Here is a 25,540-nt window from a genome sequence, read left to right as displayed (position 1 = left end):
CTGGCAGCGACGAGCCATCAGATGAGTTCAGCTGCCAGGAACTGCACCACAGATTGCGAAATCCTCATTTTACTAAAATATGAAGAAGCTTACCGGAGGACACATGTTCTTGACTCTGCTTTTGTCGACCCCCCTGTTTAATGAGTCAAAGGAAGTAGAAGATCATGACTAACAAAATGTGGTCCAAAGAACAAACAGCCTCCCTCTGCTCTGCAAAGGTCAGCACCACCCGGTGACTCCACCTCTGCAGGGATAACTCATTCCTGTGTCCGTAACCACAGCCCTGAGAGCCACACCGAGCAGGGACCTCGTGCAGGGATTCACGCTGCAATGGGTCAGCAACCACGCACGAGCTTCCAGCCTAGAATGTTGCTACATGCTCCAGGGGAAGCTTAAACAGAGGTGTCAGCTGGGTTAGGGAAGGGATTATTACTGTTAACTTCAGTTAGAAGTAATTACTGCTAAAAGCCTGTTGTCAGTTCTTACAGCCACAGTAAAAACTGAAATGGATTTAAAAAAAGCATCTACAGAAATTTCCCTTTACCAAACATCCAGCATATTGATGTCAGCGTTCCTGCCCTCTGCAAAGCAGGTAGGGCTTCTTTCTTCAGCCTCCAGCCTTGCTTCATGCAATTGCACAGAATTTGACAAATTATCCTTCTGAGAGCAAAATGGAAAAGCAAGTTTTTCTCCTATATCAGTACAGAATATAACCAGAAATGAGTACACTGCTGCATCCACATGAAATACGCTCACTGTGAACCAACATGGAAAGGTCAATGCATTTTCTACCATGTAGTATTAACATTAGATCATAGATCCAACTGCACAGACTTACTATGCAGTAAGATGGTATTTGCCCAGACTTTTTAAAATGTAACAGATAACTTAATAGCTGAATACCAAAATGAGTGATCCAGTGCCAGTTTTTAAAATGAAAAAAATAGCCTTTTTTCATTAAATACCTATGAGGAACCTGAAATTCAACTTGTCCTTCACAGGACAGCAAATAATTGGTTGTTCCTAAAAGAACTGGGGTATAGCTCAGATGCTATGCACGTACCTGCTGAATTAAAGCCTTTGGTTTGTGTTAGGTCGACAGGACTACGAGAGCAGCTCCCACAGGTTACACGTTTCTGGGGGAGTATGACAAGCTTACAGTAATAAATCTTACCACTTAAATCCTGACCTGCAATGACTTTGGTGGCACTTCTCTTTCTCACCGAGTGCCATCACAGCAGTTCATACAGCCACGTTTTGTGTTCTGCGGGAAAGAGTTTCTGATCATGGATCCTCTCCTCTAGTGCGACCTCCTGAAGTTACCCATATGAAAGCCTTCGCTCAGTAGCGCTTAAAAGGAATCCAAATGAGGACAAGTGTGAGAGCTGATCACCTGCACTACCCAGCCGAGGGAAGTTCTAGTTCAACAGTGCTCTCAACTCTCAAATGTAATTTTCATGCAGGTGCATGATGATCATGAATCCAAGTAAGCAAAAAGGGTATGTTTGACTATTTTAAGGAGAAAGATGGTAGGAAAGCAGCACTTGAGTTATATTGCATCCATCATTTTACTCACATATGTAGATAAAGATGTACTTCTTCAAAGGACAATTGTTGGTGAAGTGAAATCTAAGCAGTCTAAATGTTATGGCATTGCCTTTTGTAAATGTATGGTTATCTACTTCCAAAGACAACCACCCCCATTTCTGAGGGCTCCTTACTTGTCTCTGTTGTACGTGGGATAAAGAATCTCACAGCTCACCCACCTCAATCAAAGCTCAGCAGCATTAACTTGAGTTTACAAGAAGTCTTGCTCCATGTCTATCTACAGCGTGACTGAACGTTTCTTCCTCCTGCTACTGTACAAGTTTCATATGGACTTCCCTACACCCTGGATTTACACACCTGAAGCATTACACCTAGAAAGCAATTACCCAACAACACGAACTTAGTGTGAATTTTACTTCTGGATTTTTTTTGCTATGGTTTGGTTATGGAATACTAAGTAAGTGTAGCAGTCCCCTTTCAATACGTAACTTAGACTTGGAAAAAGTAAGTAGGAAAAAAAAAAATCAAACTTTTTTATTTTATTTTTCACTTTTTGAAAGCATTTTACACAGGTTTTGATCTTCAGAATACCTTGGAATCAGTAGAAAAAACTAACTGAACAGTTTGTCTTTACAATAGAAACCTTTCAGGAGTCAAAATTGAGACTAAAAAAATACATGCAAAACATACTCCTTTCAAAACACAACTTGAAACGAAGCACCAAACTACACAAATATGCAGAATGAAACAGCATTTAACATCACAGAAGTAGTCTTCATAAAAGGTGTAAAAGTCACCTATTCACTAGGCACTGTTCACTTGTTTAAACAGAAGAGACAATAAAAATATTGTCCACAAACTTGCAATTTCAACTCAAAGGCTGTAGCTAGAAATTCCTCTACATGTCATGCTTTAATAGCGACCTGAAAAAAAAAAAACAATATATACAATTAGACTTCCAAGCATCAACGGATTTTACAAGTTCCATACCTAACTTTACAGATATGCCTCAAATGTGCAAATTCAAGTGCCCAGTGTCTTGTATTTTTTCATTAAATAGCTATGAGGAACTTGTCTACAACAAAGTACGATGTCAGTACTCTTCTGTCAGGAAGCTCCTTCCTGAAGAAAAAGCCCAGTTCACATCATATATGCACAGGGCTAATGTTTCAGCATGGGATACACACTGTAACGGGCTGAAGCCAGTTTCCCCATGTATCAGGAAAAGCAGTTACACTTGTTTTCATCTGGACACAAATGGTAAAGGTGAGAACAGAACCTAGCCATGCAGGTTGTATCCATTTCAAAGGGAACACGCTAGGAATGCTATTGTGTTTTATTAACTTTCTGCAAAAACACAGCTTTATCCTTCATGCAAATAAGCAATTTGGAGAAGAGCACCACTTAGGTCCCAGACCGAGCTAGCCTTCTCTTCAGCAACTTGTCAGGAATTTTAGTTCCAGTACCAGAACCTGCAAGGGTTGACTATTTGGCTTTGCTGTCCTAGACTCAACCAAACTGTCAATCTGCTACAAAGTGCTGTCGTAACTGGGTTCCCAAGAAAAAAAAGTGCTACTTCAGACTTTTTTTTTCTTAAAAAAGAAAAAGTGGTGTTACCTAGTTTATTTTGTTGCAAACTAAATATTTGCTCTGCCCTCAAGGTTGCCAGTTGCTCAATGAAACTTTAAAGGGAACCGTAGTTCAAAAAAACCAACCACACTGAAGTTATTAGGGGATAGAAAAGCTAAGGAAGAAGTTCAGGCAAAGTGGAAATTTGCTTTTGACATGAGAGCTGTAACTACTCACGAGGTGAATAGGATCGAGATCTGGATCGAGATCTGTAGCCCCCTCGACTGTAATATGGGGATGGTGATCTCCTCCTGTGGAAGAAAGGAACAGAAACAATCCCTTCGTTAAAGCCTGTGGCAGATGAGTGGCAGCAGCTTTTAGTGGGTATCTCTCAATCCTGCTATCAGGAAAAGCTAACGAGCACATGAAGAGCTGATCAACATTTATACTGGATAACAGAGCAAACATTTGAAATTTCTTACCCTTTTTTTGAGCAAGCATTCAGATTAATACTACTTTTGACTAATAAAGGAATTATGCTCTCTTGTGCATCTGACTGTGTCCAAGTGTTGTGTTTCAAGCCAAGAGCATCCCAAACAAGCAGAGTAAGCCAAATCACACCTTAACTTTTAAATTAAAATACTTGTTCTAGATGAAGAGTTGATCTGAACAGCACTCTCTGCTGCCACCTCCCAAATCCCACCTTCAACTCTATGATACTCTTCCAATCCAGGCAAAAGTTTTGCATTTCCTTGCTTATTTCCACTAATCCCCTAAATTGTCATTCAAGAAAACCATTCAGGACATTAACTTCTTGGGATAGATCAGAAGATTTTCCTGTGCAAAGCTGCACTAACCTGACCCTATACTAACCTCACCCCTTGATGAGGGAAACTTTGAAATAAATTGTACTGCTCACGGCGAAGTGGCAAACATTCAGCAGCCACCCGACTGCTGTAGTATGTTTATAGCTATCCCAGACTGGATTCAAACATCCCCAAAATACCATATATGAGTATCTCTATTGTTAACCAGACACCAAAAGCTTTCCTGTTGTACCTGTAAAACTGATCCCTATCTTGAACAGCTCTCCATCCTCCTCCGCCGCCGCCACCACCTCCTCTGTGAAGACAAAAGCAGATCAATTTTAAAAATTTATAAAGTGAAGTAATAAAAATATTGCCACACAAGCAAAAGTATTGTCAAATACAGGAAAATGATGTGAAGACAAGAAAGCATTTGGTACCTACACTGGACAAAATTACTTCCTCATTACACTCATTTTTGCATCACTGGGATGAGCTGGCTGAATTCAGTAGCAAGTTAAGAGAGGACTCACGCTCAGCTGCCCATTGCTGTATTTTACAAGGGCATACTCTCCAACGAGCAGCAGTTTGAGATCGGTACAGAGCCTTTGCTTCTAAGAGCACTCCTGTTCTCAGATGCTTACCCATTCCAAGCAAGCAATTTTTTTATTTATTTTTTTTAAAGCAGTGAGATCAGTTCGCTGTCCTGAGGAAACATGAGCAAGTTGATTTCAAGGTTGAGGCAGGGGCAAAGCAGACACCCTGTTATTTTAACACTTCACTTAATCACGCTTAAACAAGGGCATCTTCAAAACAGCAGTAGAAGTTGCACAGAACTGAAACAATAGATTGTAATATTGAAGGATATTTAGTGGCCAGTCCAGTACCTCCACAGATTTAGATACAGCTAAGCATTACTGGGAGGAGATTGCATCAAGCTTGCATTACAGAGCAGGGATGACCACCACAGATGGCTCACAGCAGCTCAAAAAGGCTATAATTTTAAGACAGAAAAACCACCACATTTCCGACCAGCAGGTCTATTTTACTTTGTGTTTTTTCCTCCAGAAGTCCTCCCTCCCCATTTGGTAGATAGCCAGTGTGCATACTTCTTAGGTTATTCTTCAGTTTACAGACACTTTTCCAGACAAGACTAAGCATCCCACAGCAACATGGGGAAAATTATGGGGAAATTAAAGTTTTAGTATGAGAACTCTGTCCTGAAAATGCCCTTAAGGCTTCTCTACACAGCAGGCGAGGAAGAAAGAAAATGCAAAGTAATTGTTACCAATTGATTTTCTGGGTGCAGAGTACAAAACAGATGTTAAGTTTATATATTCCCCTAGACCCTTTCCTGTCGAGGGAGCACCCATGGCATATCATAAATTAACTGAGGTTGGAAAAGGCCTCTAAGATCACCTGCTCCAACCTTTAGCTTCGCACTGCCAAGTACATCATTAAACCACAGCACTAAGCTCTGTATCTACACGTTTTTACATGCAACACTATTCTTCTCTCTCCTTCGACCAACACCTGCAGGATAAGAAGTAGGTATTTAACTGGTACAGACCATGGCATTTGTTAAGTAGCCATGCGTATCTGTGGCTTACTTTCAATCTTTATCTGCTAGATTTCAATATCTGCAGTATCAATATCCAAGAAGACAAAGTTTCTGCAGAAAGCTTTTAAAAATTCCCTGTTTTTTTTTCAGGGAATGGAAATCATTCTTGCTGGACCTGTCAAATGCTCTGAGAATTTCTCCCCCAAGCCCTTAATTCACGCGACAGACACAGGACGGGAGAGCACACAGGAAAGTCAGAACATCGCCTGGAGCATGACTGCCTCGAAGTGCTGAACCAAAGCATAGTTGTGAATTCCGATACACTACACAAACCAGTACACTATCTGAAGTAGCCCATCTTCTTCTTATTAGTGTGCTTTTCCTCTCCTAATTCACATCCTCCTCACTATCAGTTGTTCACTATCAGTCTCTGCAACTATGCTGACTAGCACACACCCAGAAGTGAAGTAATTCAAACTTCTGATAATGCTTTACAAAGATCCGAGCCACAATGCACCATCAGGGATAACAAAAGGTAACTCCTGGTAGCAGAAGACTTTTGTCATACCATAACCTCAAACAAATTACATTTCAAGAACACACAAGCAACAAACAGCAGATTTCAAGGACTGTTTAGCAGACTATGTTTTAAGGCACATGTTGTCTGTTCCCCAGCATTTTATGGAGCTGCTTCACGCAATGTCCTAAAAATAATGAATTGAAATCCAGCAAGGAAATTAGGCATTATAGCAGTAACTATCCTGGGCAAGTTTTTGCACCTAGTGCCCTGAAATAAACAAAGTTTGGTCAAAGATACACTTTTGTGTCACAGCTACTTCACGAAAGCCTACATGCAACAGCTGGCAAGGCAAAACCAGTAAGTCTTGGTGTATGCTTAGTCAGATTTATCCTGCTACAGTTCTCCAAAACACTCAAAGCTGCTGACACAGTAGGGAAATGGATAGAGGCAGAAAATACCCCGTGTTCCCAGAGCTGTGAGCAGAACACTTGTGTCTCCTGCATTCACTGTAAGGAGGTGGAGCACCTCTCCCTGCCTCCAGCAGGGCTGAAACACCTGAAGAAACAAGGCCTCTGCTTTAAATCAGACAAGCAAGGCAGGGAGGTGAGAAACAGAAGCAATGGCTAAAGGTAAGAAGAAAGTGTCTGAGAGTAGAAGGAGGGGTAAGAAAGACAGCTGCCCTCAGTGATTGAGGATCACCACACAAATACCAACGTAAGCATATAGAATATATTTCTTATACATGTAAGAAGGAACAGAAGAGCGTACTGAATGCTAGGAGGATCACAGAATTGAGCATTTTCATCATCTTTGAGGTGTAATAGGATAACGCAATTCAAACGCACGCGTCTCCAATGCGCTGTTGGCAGCAGGCAGGTCACAAACGCACCCAGTGCCGACGTATTACAGCTAGCCAAACAGCTCAGTGCTGCTGCACGTACTGAACAAAGGTTCCGCAACCATTTAAAGTGACGTTCTTAAACATTGGGCAATTACAGACAGAAAAAATGAATTGTCATCTTGCTGTCCGACTTAATTGCATCCCAGTCAAATTCTGGGAATTTCACATGGGACAAGCTCATTTGGCAGTCAAAATGGAGAATGCTGAAGATAAGTGAGCTCTGTCTCCAAAACCAATGAAGTGCCAACTGCATTTTCAACAAATTCTGTACTAACTTCACCAACCTTCTGACAATCTGTTGCCACCTGAACATTCACACTTCTTTTGGTGAAGCTAGCTACTGTTCAACACTTAAGTTTGGACTGAAGACAGATAGAAGTAAGATACGCAAGTCCCTCAAGTAGATCATCTACACACAGCCTGACAAGAGCAGGCTAAAAAAACAAAAAACAAAAAACTTTTTCATGAAAATGTCCAGTATAGAACAGGTCATTTTCCAACTTCTGATTCCTCATTTCTGGCAGTGCTTAAAATGTCTACTGTTAACAGGGGATCCTGGTGACCACTTCCTACTTTTTGTCTACTACACTCAGAAAGTAATTTGGCGTTATAACACAATCTCTAATATTAATGAGCACCTATATTGCCACCATTTTAATGGTAATAGAGGAATCAAAGAATTCTTTTTGAAAAAAGAGTACAGAGAATGTTACTTTGTTTTTCAGAACTTACTGATGATTGAAAAAAGCATTATGGATTAACTCCTGCTAAACAGCACGAAGTATATCTCCCACTAATCTATTTTACACCAAGTAGCCTCGTTGGTACAGATTTTGTACAAAGAAACCACAATTAAGATGAGCCTAAAAACATATTGGCATACTTCTGAAGGTAGAAACATAGATGAGAAAGCACAGTTCAAAAAGTAGTCCAGAATTACAAATATTGCCTCACCTATATGATCTGCTGTAATAGTCACGATCATCATATCCTCTATCATATCCTCTGTCATAGTAATCTCGTCGTCGAGAGCTGCCGCTACAAGTAATGGAAGAGAATTACATTTAATAAAATATAAAGCACTGTTCGCAGTGCATCCAGTCAAGTACACACCATTTTAACTGGCTTAAATGACTACCTCCTGTCCTGACCATTTAAGTGATGGCTGAGTGTTTCCCACCTATGCAGATGGAGACAGATCTACCTAAGACTGCTTTTTAAAATGCTTGAATTTAAGACTGCTCCTTTCCTCCTTGTCTGAAACCTCTTAACCTTTGGATATCGCAGGCACAAGAGGAATTCCATTCTGTGGCAACTCCTCATTCACTTTTAACTCTCAGAAAGCTTATTTTAGAAGAACTTCTCTATTAAAAAAAAAAAAAAAGCTTACAGCATCAATACAACATCAGCTACACAGCCACCAATACCATACGCTGAGAGTCTTGGGAAAACAATTGGGAAACCACTTGGGAAAACAACTCACATTCTTGGAAACTTCGTCAAATGTTTACACTTTGGATAGGGTAAACTGCAAAGCTGCACAATAGTATTTGTTGATGTACTCTTGAAAACTAGAACTTGCAAAGCCATTAGCATTTGAGAACACGTAGGGGAACATCCATTAAACAGAAACAACTTGAAATAGTTTAGAAATTAACAAAGATTCTTACTGCAGACTTAAATGTTTAGATAACTCATGTTTTGGCATAACTAATGAACACAGGTTTCTGCTTATTGCAATCCAGACTGACACTGCATCAGTCTCTGACAAGTGCTATATAAATTAAACACCTTATAACTAAAGAGTAGAAAGATACATATTACTACTGATAGCAGTCCATGTGAGTTTTTCCTTTTTAAATAAATCTGAAGAACCTCTTTTATCAGCTGAGTTTCTAGTTTTCTGAGGCTTTGCCAAACAGCCACACCAGTGTTAGCACAGCTCTTCCTAAGGAGACTTGTTAAAATATGATTAGGCATCAACGATTTTCGTATTTTAGCTCCCAGTACTGAAACATCCACTTACTGTGCTGCATGCAAGCCAGAAGCAAGGACGTATGTTCTTCTTGTGCCCACATACCAAACTACTACATGTAGACACTAACTTTCAGAATAGCACATTAATGTAAAAGCCTGATAAACTAGGAAAAACACACAGAAACAGGTCTCAAAGGAATATATACAAGAGGTGTTCTGTGGGTTTTATTTATTTTAAAACACAGGACACAATATAACCCGTCGTTATTTTTTTTAGGAAAAAAAAAAAATCAGGAGGTAACTTACTAAGTTGGTCTTCCCATGTAGATTCCAGGGGTAGGTGTGTGAGGTCTTTTTGTAATGGAGAAGTCTACCCGGATTCTTCTTCCATCCAGCTCCATTCCATTGGCACGTTCCTTTGCCTAAGCAGAGATAAAAATACAATTAGCTGTAGGTATGAACTTTAGTACCAACACAAGCTCCTAACCACTGCATGAAATATTTAGAAAGTCCTCAGAAGAGCTCAGTTAAGACCCAAGTCTAAGTTTCACACATGCCCCATACTTACATACTGAACATAAACTCTTAAGACATTCTAACTAGCTGGATATAAGCCTCAGTAATTACTTAAAGGTGACTTACGTTGTGCGAAATGCCTAAGAGGAACATAATTTACCATTTGTTTCATTAACTGTTTCTAACATGATTAAGAGGAGCCTTTGAAAGTGCTTGTGTAGGGAAATCATAACTACTCCAACATGGAACACTAAACACAGAATATACTTAGACATTAAGTCTATGTATCGGTGCTCTTTTAATCTTCCCCCCTTCAAAGAGGTTCTCAAAATCTACCATATCCTTGAATATAGTAGTATTTGAGTCATAAGCAAACACGAAGTAAAAAGCCTGAAACCACTTCTTTTTCTGCCAAGTTGCATAGCCCACATTCAAAGCTTCAACCTACCATGGAAGTCTTATGCTGAATTTGAAAAAAAAAAAAAGATACCCCAGATGGTAAGAATTAGAACTCACGCAGAAGATAAACCTGATCACAGCCCACAGACACAGTGCCACCCAAGGCAGGCCCGAGAACAGAATTGTATTCCCCTTCCCATGTCCGTTCCATAGCACTTGTAAGCACACTTGGTAATCTATTATATGGTATCGACACCACTTCGATTCACCCAGTCCCTTAGGGTTTCAGGCAGTCACTTGCAGAGACCAGGAATGCCAGAAATATTTGCCTGGCCTTTTATTTTGCATAAAAAACTACTCCCCCACTTTCCTTCTGAAGCTCTACAAGTCAGCAGGATGCATGCTAAAGCTCCTACAGGGCACCTGAGCGTTTGAGAACTGTGCAATATCAGTCTGATGCACTCCGAGCAGTAATACTAAACAGAGGGTCACGTGGAGCTCGGGAAGAACTTCCATCTCATAATTTGAAGAGAACATGTGTTTCTATTTTCTTTTTCTTGTTGGCACAGTTGCACCATGCTAGGCTGAAGATTGCTTTTGTGACTTATACAACAACTCAGCCTGCACTAGGACCAGAATTCATGCCCTTTCACTGTTTCCTCTGGTACACAGAAGATATCTTTTGAACCAAGACACTGACATTTATTATGAGGTGCGAAGTTTTTTTTTTAGGCCCTGAGAAGGCAGGGAAGATAAGATACTGTGACATTAGCTTGCATTATGATCATTTCATCTAGCCAAACGGATTAGCGCAAAAGGTTCCTATGCCACTTTAAAGGTCGAACAGAAAGCTTTCCTAGGCTACAACCTGGGGCAGAACATACATCCCAGCAAACATGCCATACAGCCCACACCCCAACCTACTTCCTTAGCATCCTCAACGTTTTCAAAGTACACAAATGCAAATCCTCTCGAACGCCGCGACTGCTGATCGTACACAATGGAAACATCAGCAATTGGACCATACTTGGAGAAAACTTCTCTCAGATCTCGTTCCGTGGTGTACAGACTCAACCCAAATACACCAAGACAACAGTTTGGGTCAGGATTTGCCTAAAAGAGAGAGAGAGAGATCAGAATAAAAATGCTTGCATTTGCAACACGTGGTATATTTTACAAACTTGAGTCCCTGAAAATATCAGCAACAACACACTGCTTAGATTGAGGTTGGATTAGTTTGCTATTATACACTTCTATTACAATAAAACCTACAGATACACAAGCACCCTTTCACAGAAATACTTTGCATTTTTCCTGTATCAACTATAGTGAGAACACACAAAGTTACTGTACTTGAAGTCTTCTCTCCAGAGAGAGTGGGTGACTACTGACTATGGATACAGAGAAGGGCCTGGATCGCATCTTCGTTTTAGTTATCACTTGCCCCCTAACTTTAACATGAAGTACATTGCTTTCTGTCAACTGAGACTCTCAGCAGCTAAAATCAAGCCGGATTGGATGCTCTCACTTAATAAAGAGAATGTCAAGACAGCTTTTAACTAAATATTTTAGTTCTCCAGACTTTCTCAAGTAAAGTCAAATGATCCTCCCTCCTAGCTCTGCCTCTGCCCTTCACTGCATACAGCTGCTCGTTTATTACAGCACGTATCCTGATATTAGCCTGCACTGGTTCCTACGCAAACTTATGGAAATCCAAGGTTTACCAAAAAAACAAATGCCAATTAACCTCACCAATACCTTTTAAATAGACCTGTGCAGGAAGCAGAATGATTTTGTGGAAAACCCTATGGAATGAATGTAGTGACTTCAAGACGTACTCAAGCCTGTTTACACCTCCTCCCCTCCTCTGCAGGGTACGTACCCTGTTTCCAATGTGGCGCCTGCGAGTAGACATGGGGGAATGGCTGTGACTGTGTCGTCGCCGATAATCCCGACTGTATGACCTACTTCTGGATCTCCTGTGAGAGCGGGAACGAGAGCGTGACCTTGTGTAGTGTCTACGGGAACTCCTCCTTGATCTAGATCTGAGGAAAAAAAAAAAAAAAGTCGTGTTTTTTTCCCTGGACCCTTCAAAAATAACAGCTACTCACAAAGTCTAAACAGCCATTTTCTAAGGACCTGTGGTAGGCACTACACAATTAAGACGTAATCAATTTAGTCACTAATCTCAAGGCCTGACCACTCAATCTTTACAATTAAGACTACTGTAGATGCTCTAGAGCGTATCTACTGCAGAACAGTAACCTCAACATCCACTTCAATTAGCTTTTAATTCCTCAGCAGCTTCTAACTTTCTAACAAGGATATCTTGGTTTGAAACAGTACATGCTTTGAATATCCACAGCATTTACAGTAGCGTCTAAGTAAAATTAAAATAGCTGAGAGAGTTCTCTCTGGAAGACTTAGCAGAAAAATGTAACACGAGTTAACAGTAAATATGGCTTCACATCGAACATGCACAATTGCAGAGGTGCACACTTCTACTTATTCCAGAATAACACTGCCTTCAGTGACATGGAAAAGCAAATATATTTTTGTGAGTGCATATTTACAAGCACAGGAATCTGCTAAACACATCTGAAACAGCACGTAAGAGGGCTGAAGAAATTAAGTGGTAGAAGGCTTATTTACCTTACGGTATTTCAATAGTTATTTAACATCAGCTGTTCATAAATGTTTATATGTTCACCCTTCAAATGTATTTAGGCAAAGGTGCAACTGCTCCTTAATTTTGGCCCACTTCTCTTTGGAAGTGTTCTCTGACAGCACCAGGTCTGTGGAGCTGAGGTCACAAACGCTGCATTTCCTTCTACTTCCCTCAGCTCTCCCAGCACGGGCAGTCTTTGCTGAAAAGCTGGGCAGGCACTTACACTGGAATATTACGCCCGAGCATGGTTTGCTGTTTGCAGTCACTAACCTGCATGTCAGGCAACCACAAAGAAAGCTGCTGCAAGGCTTAGCAGTACACTAAACAGTTTAATATTCAAAGGCTCTTAGTCATAAAATATTAATTTACATACTCTTCTTTACACCTTAATTGCCTTGCCCCTGTTTGTGGAAGCTGACTGAGACCAGAAGCCACTGTTGCAGAATCGTGTTTCACAGTAAGCCAACCACTACACCAGCACGAACGCTGCTCTCAACGTGAACCCAGTTTTTACTCTCCTGAGCATTTAACAGCTTCTTCCACTGTCAGTCTTTGTCACCAGGTAAGTGTCACCACACAGCCAAACTGTGGGACGTACACTCTGTACATTACAGGCCTCAAAAAAATGCCTTTGACTTCTTCAGAAGTGAGCCAGCTAGTTTTGTCTTCCTTGACCTGAAGCATATATGCATGTGCCAGAGAAATGACTTCAGCTGGACCCCTTACAACACTTATGTATGTGGAAAGAAAAAGTGATTTGGGGGAACAAAGTTTAAAAAAAAAAAAAAAGGAAAAAAAAAGAGAAAACTTCCCTGAGACAGAAAGACAATGAAGTAAGAACATAAGTGAAGCTCTACACACGCACAAAGCCACATTTCAGCCTTTGATAAAGAAAACCTGAAGACAAACACAGAACCGATGTTCCAGGTTACAGTATGCATCCGTTACAGTAAACGAAAGCTGGACCCTCCTAAACTACACAAAACACTGAGAACAAGGCTTATGTTAAATAGGAACTGCTTATATTGCTGCCTTAGGTGCAAAGAATTGTTTAGACTTCATGAACACACAGAACAAGCTTGCACAGGGTTTCCACTAAATTGCGGATGAAAACTTCAATAAGAACAGCTTTGGACTTTTTAATCAAGTATGTCCACACCCCAACTGATAAATACGCCAGGACACAGATTTGATCGTCAATCAAAGTTTAATTTATGAAGCTGGTGACTCAGAAATATATTTGCGATGGAAGCTACCACGAAATATGAAAGATCTCACAATGTTATCTCTGGTGAGAGCCAGTTGGGTGACCTGCTCGTGATCACATCCAGATGAGTGATGGCACTGAAAATAGAATCAAGTATATTGGTTCGAAACACATGCCTTGACACAATTCCGCTCAAATCTGCTAACGAATCAATTAACTCTGCAACATACTTTCAGTATTTCCAGCTGCAGGAATTTGCAGACAGCTGTTAAATGCTCAGGAAGCCATCGTAGACATAAGCATCTACTGCTGTTCATCGAAAAGCAAAGTGCCAGATGCCCGGGTACTATTTAAAGGAGTCCTTGCAAGAGCAAGTGATTTGCCTGGTCACTTCAGACTGCAGTCTGTGTGTGATTGCACTCCTAGGTAGTACTGTGGTTATTCGGCAAGTGGGAAGCACAGTGCTGGAAAGACCACGGAAGCCCAAGGGGTTATGATTGGGGTGCAGAAGGGCATGCTGGATTGTCCTGACTTGCTGGCCACATTAAAAGGCAAAAGGCTGGCCAAGGAACATGTGTGGTCTCCACCTTCAAAGCTTTTAAAAACTCAACTAGATAAAGCCCTGGGAACACCACCTGAACCCCCAGCTGACTCTGTCTTGAACTCGGGTTTGGACCAGACCTTTCCTAGGCTGTCCTAGGAGTCTACTGATGCTAGCAGCTCCAAGCATTTCTTCATTTAACCTGACATTTGTTCTCCCACTGCAGGGATTCTCAAGTGCATAATCTGACACTTGTGACTGTGCCTGAAATACACCGAAAAAACAAACCCATTTCTCTGCTGTCAAAATTCCAAAGTGTTTACCTTCTCACAAAAGCCTTTCAAACTGATCATTTTGATCTTGCAAGCAGGGATAAACACAGCATTCAATACTGTTTTCTATCATGGGTGACTGCATGATGTCTTCCAGAGATGTCATCCTTCCCACACCCTTACCCCCAGGCTTTGGTAAGCCTAATTCAGTGCTCATACACAAAAATGTATTGTGAGCAGCTCAGCTGGAAACCCCACCACTGAAACCCGAGCTTTTTTTGGTTGTTTTTCTTCTCTGAACACTTACGAATGACTAAAGGTATCACCTACACATTTATTTCCGTAGTCAGCACTGCATTATCTAGACTCTTCAGAAAAAATAACGTCATTCAGCCATTTACAGGCTTCGTTGCCTCTCCATTCATTTCTTTTTAAATACGTACCCCTTACACAACACCCCTGTTAAGTCCAACGCTAAGTGGCTAGCAGTGACGTTTATCATCTTATTTTTAGGCTCCCGGCACATTTTATGTCTCAGTTAGAAGCCTGTTAGCAGTTTCAAGAGAAATCCTGTCACTGCGTACAGCCTGTTTAACAGGTAAGGATTGGTGATACAGCCCGAAAGGCATTTTCATAGCATCCACTTGTGGAACAATGACAGTAATTAAGCTACTTTCTCCACAACTTTTCTGAGCACTTAGGAAGCTGTTTCAAGTTTTTTTAGCTTGTTAGTTTTCAAGTTGAATTAACACATATTTAAAAGGTAAGACATGCCAGTTGACGTTCACATTTATTATACTTATCTGCGTCTTTCTCGTGGAATATACCATGAACCACTCTGGAAGCATCATTGCTTCCAGTGAAAAAAACACTTTAGATTAAGGTGACCTGAAGCGTAAAATATGCTGATATACTAATTTATTTTAACACAGAAAAACTAGGATCTAGAGCCCCTAGCGCTTTCCGCTCAGAAGCTAGCCTTTTTTTTTTTTTTCTTTTTTAAGATAAACTTAAAAGGCAGGGCACCTACACACTACTTCAGCAGAGATACAAGCCTTCGTAGCAGAATACCTCTCAGAAAAAGCTGCAAAGATCTAGCTCAATAGTTTAGCTTTTCAAATCCAGAAACCACACATGCCCCTTTGCATTCCGCGTGCACAGATCACCAGGTACCTCTGCAAACAGAACTGGGCTACAGAGGACTTCAGTTCATCTCTGACATAATAATCCAAAGACAACTGACTTGCAAGAGGAGGAAGAGGTAAAAAGTAAACTCACCTGGATTCAGACCTGGATCTAGATTTTGACCTGGAACGCCTTGAATCCTCCTTAGATCGAGATCTTGCAGGGGTGTGCCTCCCCGACTTGCCAGACCCATGAGCACTTCCGCTTCTGGAAGCAGAACGGGATTCCTGCACGCAGATATTGAAAGCCTAATTTGTATACAAGTTCTGGTTGACCTAAGGTCTGTAAACAAGCTCCAGTGAAATAAATGGTAAAAATTCATATCTATGTGTCCGGGCAGTTGGCATTAGAACTGCCTAGATTTTTAAGAAGTTTTTCCCTGGTAGACACTTCTTTACCCTGCATATACTTTTGCTATTAAACAGATAATGCATGCATGTTTAGCAAAATATACAGGGACACATAAACAGACTAGTAATTACTTAGCGTAGTGCTTTCAGATTCCAGATTACTTCTTATCTTAACTTCATTTTTATTCCTTTTCTTCATTCTTCCGTTTCAAATTCTGACTTCTTTCATCTTCCCCACTTCACACAAATTGCTCAATATTCTACCAAGTGGGACTTCTGGTCTGATAATTAGCATGCATTCACTTTCTTTTTTTTCAAATTTCAGCTTCACTTATTCCTGAGCTTCAAATAATTCTCATTTATAAAACTTGTCAAATGGCGACTTCCGCATTTTCCTTCTTCAACATTAACCTTAATAGAAAAAGAACAGGATGAAGAATATTTAAAAACTCCAGGATAAAATCTAGTGCCAAAACTGAAACTAGAAAAAAAATGTTCTGCGGACTTTTACTACATATGCAGTTCAAGAATTGAATCTACCGAATTCCCTACTATTTTATAAACAGGTTCAGTCAATTCAGTTTAACTTTAAGCACTAAGCAGCTGGATTCGCTATTTATGCCTACATTTAACAGCAAGTGCACAACAGATCAACTGAAGGTCTACTGATCGATTCTAGCATTCGGAAACTCAAGTACTTTGCCAGCCACACACTTAGACAAAATCAACAAGAAGTGCCGTAAGCCAAGCTAAGTCCCTGCTGCGGCCAGAGACGCCTCGAGCTGCCAGGATCTGGAAGGCAGGAAGCACAGCGCGCTCGGTCTTCCCGCGACTTCACTCGGTGTTATGCCGGGGGCAGCCTTCCAGGCTGGCAGCCCGCTGTGACGAGCACGCTCACGGCTACGCTGCCCGCGCAAGGCTGGTTACAGGCGCAGGGCTCGAGCTTCCAAGGGAGAGCTTTCCCGAGCAAAACCAGACTTCTGTGCAAAGCGCTCGCACGCTGCGCTGGAACAGCAGCCCTTCTGCTCTGCTACGTGCTTGCAACCAACTCTGGTGGTGACCTAACCTAGTCAGCGCTCTCAGCTTGGATTTTTGTGAAGCAGAATAATGCTCAACTTCAGTCACGTGGCTTAGACGCTTGGCGTGAACACCCTAGGAGGTATTATTTCAAGAGCTCAGAGGAAATTTAAAATTCAGCGGCAAAAATCTATTTGGAACAATTCCAAGTTTTGTGACAAGTCCGAGCAGGAGCACTTACTAACAATGTCAAGACTACCAGAATTTCTTCCAAACCACTTGTTTTTATCTCTGTAACATCTCTTAAATCTGAACACTCAACTTTATAGGCATTTCAGACTAAGCATCCAGAAATTCATTAGCTAAACCAATATTTAATTGTGCTTAAACCACTTCCATGTGACATACAATCACGTTTAGCTGTTGGCAGTTGCCTACCACGCTGGTACCAGTTGGGGTGGAGGAACTTGCAGGATGAAGCAGATTTTGAATTAATACCGAGAGCAACAGAAATAAAGCGAAGTCGGCAAGGCTTTATCAATCTTTATCAATCTGTGTACGGAAGTGTTTTAAACGACAGCCACCACACTTACAAACCCTGCAGAGGGCAGTGCAAGCATCGAGAACTAAGTTACAAATAACGACTTTACCCTAAATCCATTTCTACCTTCAAAAGAAAAAAAATAAATGCCTGGAGCTGAGTTCTGAGCAAATGCATGACGTTAGCCACAAGAAGCCTTTAGCATTCTTAGAGTTAGACAAAGCAAGGTTTGAAGAATGGATAAAAAACAGCGCTAAGCTGCTGTTCTTTGGAGGAAAACTACTTCCATTCACTAGAGGTAACTCTTGGCAGACTGAAGCTAGGCAGAAGGAGCGATGCCCAAAGACAGCAGCTCTAAGGCTGGGAAGGACACGAGGAACACACGGTGCTGCGGGAGGGAAGCAGCAGGGAGCACCTTGCCCATGAGCGCACTGCGGACCCTTTTCAGAGCTTTTAGAAGTCAGTAAGCTTTGAGGAAATATAGTGAAGAGGTATTCACATAAGCAAATGACTGAAGTCTTCATCTCGCTGATAGTTTTTTTTTTTTTTTTTAAAAAAAGGATAATCTTTGCTATGTTATGTTAGCACGTGTGGGGAAACCGGATGCCTAGCATCGGAGGAAGGAATTTAGGAAAAACCTGAAGACACCTGTGTGTTAAAATAGAAAATTAAAACAGCTGGCTTGTTTTCCTTTACCAACTTCAAACTTTACAAAATGTTCCTGTTTTTCAGCCTTCGCATTTTGTTTCTGGACCATCCTTCTCCAAAATTCTTACCTTCTGTCACATTTTACAGGCTTACATCACTTCCTCCTCACTTCCAGCCTCAAAAGGCTGCACCTGAAGTTTTCTGGATGTTACTGAGACTGGTAACAGCTCCTGAAGTTTCAAAGCTGTTACCCTCCCCACCCTGCCCCCAAGCAAACCTCACCTATCCAAATTTTGTTACACCAGGAGCCTGCAAACCCTGCACTTGGTGTGTGCCCCACTAGACTGATGCCCGCTGAGGGTTTACACAAGCCTCTCCCACGTTTGGCTTGAAGCGGAGAGCAGTTACAATTTGCTTTGGTTCTGAACACCGTGATTTCCTTTTCTACTTTTTGCTCTTTGAGACTTTTAAGCTTTAAAAAAAGGCAAAACAATTTCATGTCATGACATGTGGAAGAAGAGAGATGAAAAAGTTCTGTCCCACCTATATGCAAACACTTCTGGAAGCGGATCAAAGCCGGTGCTCACCGTTAAATAGCCAGCCGGTGTTTCTAAGCTTGACTTTTTGAAGTGCAGGATTTTAACAACCACCAGACCCCTTGATCTTCACCTGCAGCTCTTCCCAGTCATCAGCCCCCACTGGAATTCAGGGGAAGCCCTGAAGTCCAGGGTTGTGGTTTCCAAGTTATTCTTTCCATACTTTAGGCATATTAAAATATCTTCCGTGCAGCATTACAGACTGTTTTTAATACCTCTGAGCACATTTGTAAGGACAGGTTACAGTAACCTCTAAGCATGGAAAGCCACAACAGCAGAATGACTTTGGGGACAGGAGATAAAAATTTCCACAGGCAGGAGGAGCTGTAAGGTATGCAAATGAGGTCCAAGGGTTTGAGTTTTTTTGGGTACTTCTGCAATCCAACTGAACCTCATGGGAATGCAAGTTACAGATTTCAGTTATTTCACAACTTAAAATACAGTCAAACACAATTATTACTATGATTTAAGCTAAGTTTATATGGATTGAGCAATTCCCACTTGTCTTCCAAAAGGCAGAGCCCCCCCATCGTGCATTACCTAACGCGACTCCAGATTCATCCCATGTGCAAGGGGGCTAACTTGACACTCGTTCAACCTTGCTAGTACTGAATCTAGCAGCTGATCCAACAAAAAAAATAACAGCTTCTGCCTCTCGCTGCGAAGCACGCGATCACCAGGTCGCTGCTGGGGGCTGGGGATCCGTGTCGCAGATGGAAAGCAGAGCAAGGCCTTTTGGCAGCAGCCCGCAGAACAAGAAACACAGCAGCGTTCTGCCGAGGCCCCTGTTAGAGCCGATTTATAAACAAGAAGCAGTACTAATGCAAGGTAAATCCAGGGACGTGCCATTCAGTAACTATTATCTGCTCCCAAAAAACTCTAAGCAATGCCTAAATGTTTTGATTTAGTGAACGGTTTCCAAGCTCCACCAAAAAAAGACAGGAGGGTGCTCTGGAAAACAGAGCTGATCTAACAGACCCTCGGCGCCAAGCCCGGCTCCCTGCCACACCGACCCGGTGAGCGGCTGGGCACGCTGAGCTGCCAGAACAACCCCTCTGCGAAAAACAAGCAGATTTCTGACTGCTCAGGGTGCTCAATCGGCCACCAAGAGGTGAGACCCAGCAACAGCTCACGAAGGAGGCAGAGGGAGAAGGACCTGCCCCTTTGGTGGCACCAAGCTATCAATCAGGCTGTTCTAAACCTGCCCACGTTGCTTCTTTAGGCCACAATTTAGTACTAGAGGCTGTACTTCCAAAAACACTGACCAAGTACTGGAAGTAGATCTACGAAATGAGTATTTGTAACATTAAAGTGCTTCTGACAAAAAAAAAAAAAAAAATGATACTGTATTAAATACTTTCTGACCAGGCAGATACCAAGTAACAACTGCTGCTATTAACGCATTCACAGGATGCCACTGGCTAGCTGCAGCTCGCAAATACTCAAAAAAAGACTTCAGCCACCCTTCTTTCCAACCTGTCCATGCCTGAATTACACACATCTCAGTGAGCACAACTGTGATGAATGAAAACAAAATTGTCTTTAAAAAGTGGCCTTTTTCTTCAGTGCACTGTCAAAAATCCATTATCTGATGTATTGGCAGCATTGGAAATTTATGGTTTCTTCATTTTTAAAGAAGTTTCTAGTTTAATCTCACCATGATTCATAAGTTGAAAAATCGTTTGACAGGGATTTTTTTTTTTTAACCTATGCCATAAAGTCAGTTTAAGGTTAAGTTGCCTCCAAAACGGGACATCCCGTTATTTGGGATGGCACCTGGTATTTCTTCTTCGTCCCCGTAATGCTGACATTAGGACTTGTGGCTACATCATCAAGTCAAGTCTGCAAACCAACGCAGCTGGAAAGGGAATCAGAAAAAAATTCAGCTGATTCAGTTCCCAGATCTGACTGACTGCACAAACAGCAGTACGAGGGAGAAAGCAGGAACACACTTTCAGAAGCACAATTCTTGTTGGCAGCACGGACCTGGAACAGCTTAACAGACAGTTGTAAAGTCATATCCTAGATTATTTACCCAAGCAGCGTTCCTACTCTGCAAAGAGCAGACTTTAGTACTTCCACCTTGAAGTAAAAAGCCATTGACTCAGTAAAATATAAGCCTTAACTAGGTGAAAAATAAGAATGTACAACACTGGTAATAATATTCAAAAAGCCACTCCCAATTGGTCTGAAATAGAAGGCTTGTAGCTAAACGGTCCTACCTTGTAGTTCTACAAACACAAGTATGTGGTATACAACTTACCTATTTATGAATCACAAAAGTTCAGTTACAGAGAAATAACGTTCTTCTAAACAAGCAGATGCAGCTTATTTTAAGCCTTGTTCATGATGAAAATTGTCCACCCATGATTAAAAAAAATAAAATTCACAGAAGATAAAAATAGAGAAGAGTATGGAACAACTGCTGTCCTAGTATCCCATACAAAGTGTTTCTAAAAGACTTTACAATAAGAGTTTTAACATTTGCATTCATCCTAATTGCAAATACAATGCGGGTTAGCATGAGAAGCTTTACCAAAGTTAGGCTAGCATTTTAAGCAGGTTTTCTGCCTGACTCACACGACATAAATTAGATCAACTTTTTTAATTAACATGCAGGAATCCATCTTGAGCACGCGAGCAGGAACGCTCCCTGCACTGAAAACAGATCTTCATGTCGCTCTTAGAAGCGGTATCAGTGCAAATGGGATTGACTGGGGCAGAACATGTCCGTAATCCTTCAATGGCAGTCTTTCAGTGTTCAGTTCCACCTACCAAGTTCAGCTTCCAGGAGACCAAATTTTTCTAGCCTAACCTCCCCAAAGCAGTACCGCTCCCATCCTGAGGCCTAGCAGAGTGAATCTGAATAAGAAGTGCCACGTTCACCGAAGAACAACACTACAAGGCATAGCAATTTCTCTCAGGATTGTTATTTGATACTTTAGTAAATCAGCACTTAATATGTTTGCTTGCCCTAGCCAAGGTTCAGATTCTCAACTTCCTGCCACCTCCACACCTCCCTCTGATGCTGCGACGAGCTAAAAAGCTACAGGGCTGATGCCAAGGACAAAACCCAGGAACGACCCCTGCAGTGCACTTGTGTGTTGTGGTAGAAAAAAAAAAATAAATCAGAGCCCAGTTCACTAAAGAAGAGCTATGGGTTTGTCAGATTTGGCTACCAACGTGAAGCTCAGCACGCCTGCGGCATTAGCAGCAGGGCAGCTCCCCGGGGCCACCCGCCGCAGGCTGCACACCCAGCGCCGCCTGCGTGTAAGGAGAGCCCCGGACACCGGGCCGCGGGGCTGCGGCTGCGCCGGGAGGGTGGCGAGCAGGCTGGGGGGGGGGGGGGCAGCGCCGCAGGGCGACCTGCCGGGAGCCGGCTGGAGGGCGAGGATCCCTCAGGATCCCGCAGGCTCCGCGCCCCCCAGCCCGTCCCCGCCACGCTGGCGGCGGGGCAGAGGCGGCGCGGCGGGGCCCGCCCGCCCTCGGCCATTTTGTCCCTCTCGGCGCGCCCGGTCACCAGCCCAAGATGGCGCCGGGCGGCCCCGCCGCGCGCCCCCCTCCCTCCTTCCCCTCCCCCCCCCTCCACCGGCCGCCATCTTCCCCCGCCGAGCCCAGCCGGGCCCCGGCCCCCAGCGGGGCGCTCCCCGCCCAGCCCAGGCGGCTCGGAGCGCTGTGGGCGTCTCGGGGGGATGGCGTTGCCCTCGGGGCGGCGCGGGGCAGGGCGGGGCGGGGCGGCTCCGTGCATTACCCGCTCGCCGTAGTTCTGCTCGCCGCTGTCGCTCATGGTCCCGCCGCGCCGCTCCCCAACGCCGCCGCCGCCGCGCCGACACCACCCGACCGTCCCCGGCGCCAGCGCTCTCCGCAGAGGAAGTGACGTGCGGCGCGCGCGCGCGCCACGCCCCGCCCACCCCGGCGGCCGCGCTGAGGGGAAGCCCCGCCCCTTCTAAGATAAGCCACGCCCCATTACAATAAGCCCCGCCCCCTCCATGCCCGCCCTGAGGCGAGGTTTTCCCCCCCCCCTTCCCGCCCGCCGCCCCCCCCCCCGTGTGTCCCCCTCCTGCTCCGTCCCCAGCCCCCTCAGGGGTCCCCCGCTGCCTTTAAAGCAAAGCCGCCTCCCCAGACGGCGTGTTTGTTACGGGAACGGTTAAAAAATGGCTGTGATCGCATCGGGTTTTGTGGAGGAGGTGCTGAACAGCGCTCGTTTGGGAGGACTGGGATGTTCCTGAAACACCCACGCGAGGGCAGCACAGCATCAGCACAGCACCTTGGCTCAGCCCTTGGGTCGTTCCTTCGTAAATCCCTTCACAGAACCCGTCATAATAATCCCTTCACAAAACCCGTGGTGCATCTGCGGGGAGACACAACCCTCGTCCCCCCTCAGAGGCGCGGTGGTTGTAAAGCACCGCCATCCATCCCTACAGGGGCAACGCGGCTCTGCCTGCGCATCTAGCAAACAGGGAGTCCAAAATCAGGCAATGGAGGGAACTGACACTACTTAAAATGCTGACCCCACTGCATTGACTTACCAAGTGCTTTTGGAAGCAGAGGGGCTGTGCCAGGGTGGAGGTTTTCAAAACAGAGGGGTCGGTCCCGGCTGGCACCTACCATGGCACAAGTTGCTCCACACACCTCCCCTGAAGGCCGAGATCCCCCTCTGCTACTGCTTCCACCTGGCACGAAAACAACAATTTATTTTTTTCACTTAAATACGTTTTCTGTGTAGTGAGAGTAGGGGTAATGCTGTGCGCGTGGCTTGCCATTAAACAGGCAGCAAGGCAGAAAGCTGGAAGGCCTGGTATCTTTCAAATTTTTTTTTTCCCTCTGGTTATTCACCACACAGATTTAAAAGGTGGCAGCTGGGGGCCCCAGCAGTAAAATGTTAGGCAGCAAAGCAAAGGCAGCGATTTGGCCAGCGGCGAGCTCTGCTGGGCGGTGAGCAGCTCCAGCTCTGCAGATTTCCAGGTGATGGCTCCTGAAACGCCCAGGGGCTGTTCAGCTCCGTTTTTCGTTTTTTGGCCCAGCTCCCTTTTTATTGCCTTTGACACTCATGAGAAGAGACAAGCTGCAGGCTGCTCAGCTGCCTTCCCTCTCCCTCCCAGCCCCAGAACATGAAGATGAATATATCAACCTCTAAAGAGGAAGATGAGTGATATTTCCTCAGCTTTCACTGGTTTAAAGATACCACAGAGCTTTTTTTAACGCTGCTTCTTAACGGTTTTATCACAATGCGTTGCAGTCATCTGGCCTTACGGCACAGTCAGTGCTGTACATGAGCAGGCCTGGAGGGCTGTGGTCACAGAAAGCACCTCTGAAGTTTACTGAATCACTGAAAAGCTCACCAAAATTATCAGTTTTCTCTCTGTGCTGCTTGTAACAAAGGGAAGAAGGAACATCCTGTACTGAGAAGCATCTGACATGAGCTGTCATAGCCGCTTAGCATTCAGGAGCGTGACCTAGAAATTCTGGGCTGTGTTTAGAAACCGTAATACTCACCCAAAATGCGCAGCGGAGGGTTTTGGCTGAAAGCATCTGAATTCGACAGGGAATCTGCATGTCGTTGACGTGGGACTTGAATGTGTGCAGTCTCTGATGCGTCTTCACGGGGATGCTATCTGAGAAAAAATCAGTATATGGGGAATATTTCCACCTTACTTGGATTTCAAGCATTTTGCTGCCTCAGTAAAAAGGAAATAGATTGAGCTGGTGACATCCATGGGAAATAAATGCCTAAATCCTACTCCCTGTGTCAAATTTACCCCTCTAGGTGTATCTGTATAAGTCAGATTTGACTCCCCACATCAAATTTTGCTTTGAATAGTGGTAGGTTGGGAATATCAGTCACATTTCACTTAGTTATTACTGCTTATTGCTCACTTAGTGCCAAAGTTATTATCAACCCCTGAATGAGCATCACCACCTTGCCTTTTACATCACAAAGCTCTATGTGTCAAAATAATTATTTTTCCTCCTCTTGCATTATTCGTGGGAGTGGATTTTTCCTCTACTCCAGCTGCACATGGTTATCTGTTAGCTATGCAAGGCTGCTCAGCCACAGGCAGGTCATCCTTCTGGCTCAGAGGTCTGAAATGGCACATTTTGGACATGTCTGACAAGACCTATTGCTCTCTCGTGTTGTGCCAGCGCGTACAAATTTCGTTAGCAAGTAATTCTCTAATTTGGTAATCAGGAAGTGAAAAAATAGAGATAAAACACATGAGATGCACCAAGTATGGGCTAAAGTTGCACCAGGGGAGTTTTAGGTTGGATGTTAGGAAGAACTTCTTTACTAAAAGGGTTGTTAGGCATTGGAACGGGCTGCCCAGGGAAGTGGTGGAGTCACCATCCCTGGAGGTCTTTAAAAGACGTTTAGATGCAGAGCTTAGTGATATGGTTTAGTGGGGACTGCTAGCGTTAGGTCAGAGGTTGGACTCGATGATCTTGAGGTCTCTTCCAACCTAGAAATTCTGTGATTCTGTGATGTAGTTTTCATTCTATCATTCCTAGAAAGAAGCTGTGCTGGTGGATGTATTATTACACACTCAAACACACCTGAAATCAGGAATTAAGGGAAATTCCACTTTTTTCCCCTGCACTTTTTCTTTCCTCTATTACCTGCTGAAAAAAGCCTTTCTCCACAGCTGTTTTAAAATATAACTTACACAACTCCCAGATTCACCACTTGGGTCATTGTTTCAAAACCCGGAGCCTTACGCGT

General features: G+C 43.4%; 1 protein-coding gene across 3 annotated transcripts; it reads right to left on the bottom strand.

Moving 5' to 3' along the window:
* Positions 1–2,072: 2,072 nt before the first annotated feature.
* TRA2B (transformer 2 beta homolog) lies at positions 2,073–22,683 on the bottom strand. 3 transcript variants are annotated; one of them, XM_084292408.1, is made up of 10 exons: positions 22,574–22,683; positions 15,764–15,897; positions 13,744–13,809; positions 11,680–11,842; positions 10,722–10,910; positions 9,189–9,304; positions 7,860–7,943; positions 4,177–4,239; positions 3,355–3,428; positions 2,073–2,471 (listed from the first exon to the last, which is right to left on the bottom strand). In XM_084292408.1, exons 1-10 carry the CDS (start codon positions 22,607–22,609, stop codon positions 2,461–2,463), a joined length of 936 nt encoding a protein of 311 aa, XP_084148534.1. In that variant the 5' UTR covers positions 22,610–22,683; the 3' UTR covers positions 2,073–2,460. The 3 variants fall into 3 exon arrangements, with proteins under 3 accessions (XP_084148534.1, XP_084148535.1, XP_084148536.1); XM_084292409.1 differs by lacking the exon at positions 13,744–13,809; XM_084292410.1 differs by lacking the exons at positions 13,744–13,809; positions 15,764–15,897 and having other exon boundaries at positions 22,574–22,669.
* Positions 22,684–25,540: the final 2,857 nt, after the last annotated feature.

This window comes from Netta rufina, assembly GCF_964035555.1.
Source record: "Netta rufina genome assembly, chromosome: 9".
Classification (NCBI taxonomy): Eukaryota; Metazoa; Chordata; class Aves; order Anseriformes; family Anatidae; genus Netta; species Netta rufina.
This window is presented reverse-complemented; position numbering and strand designations above follow the sequence as displayed.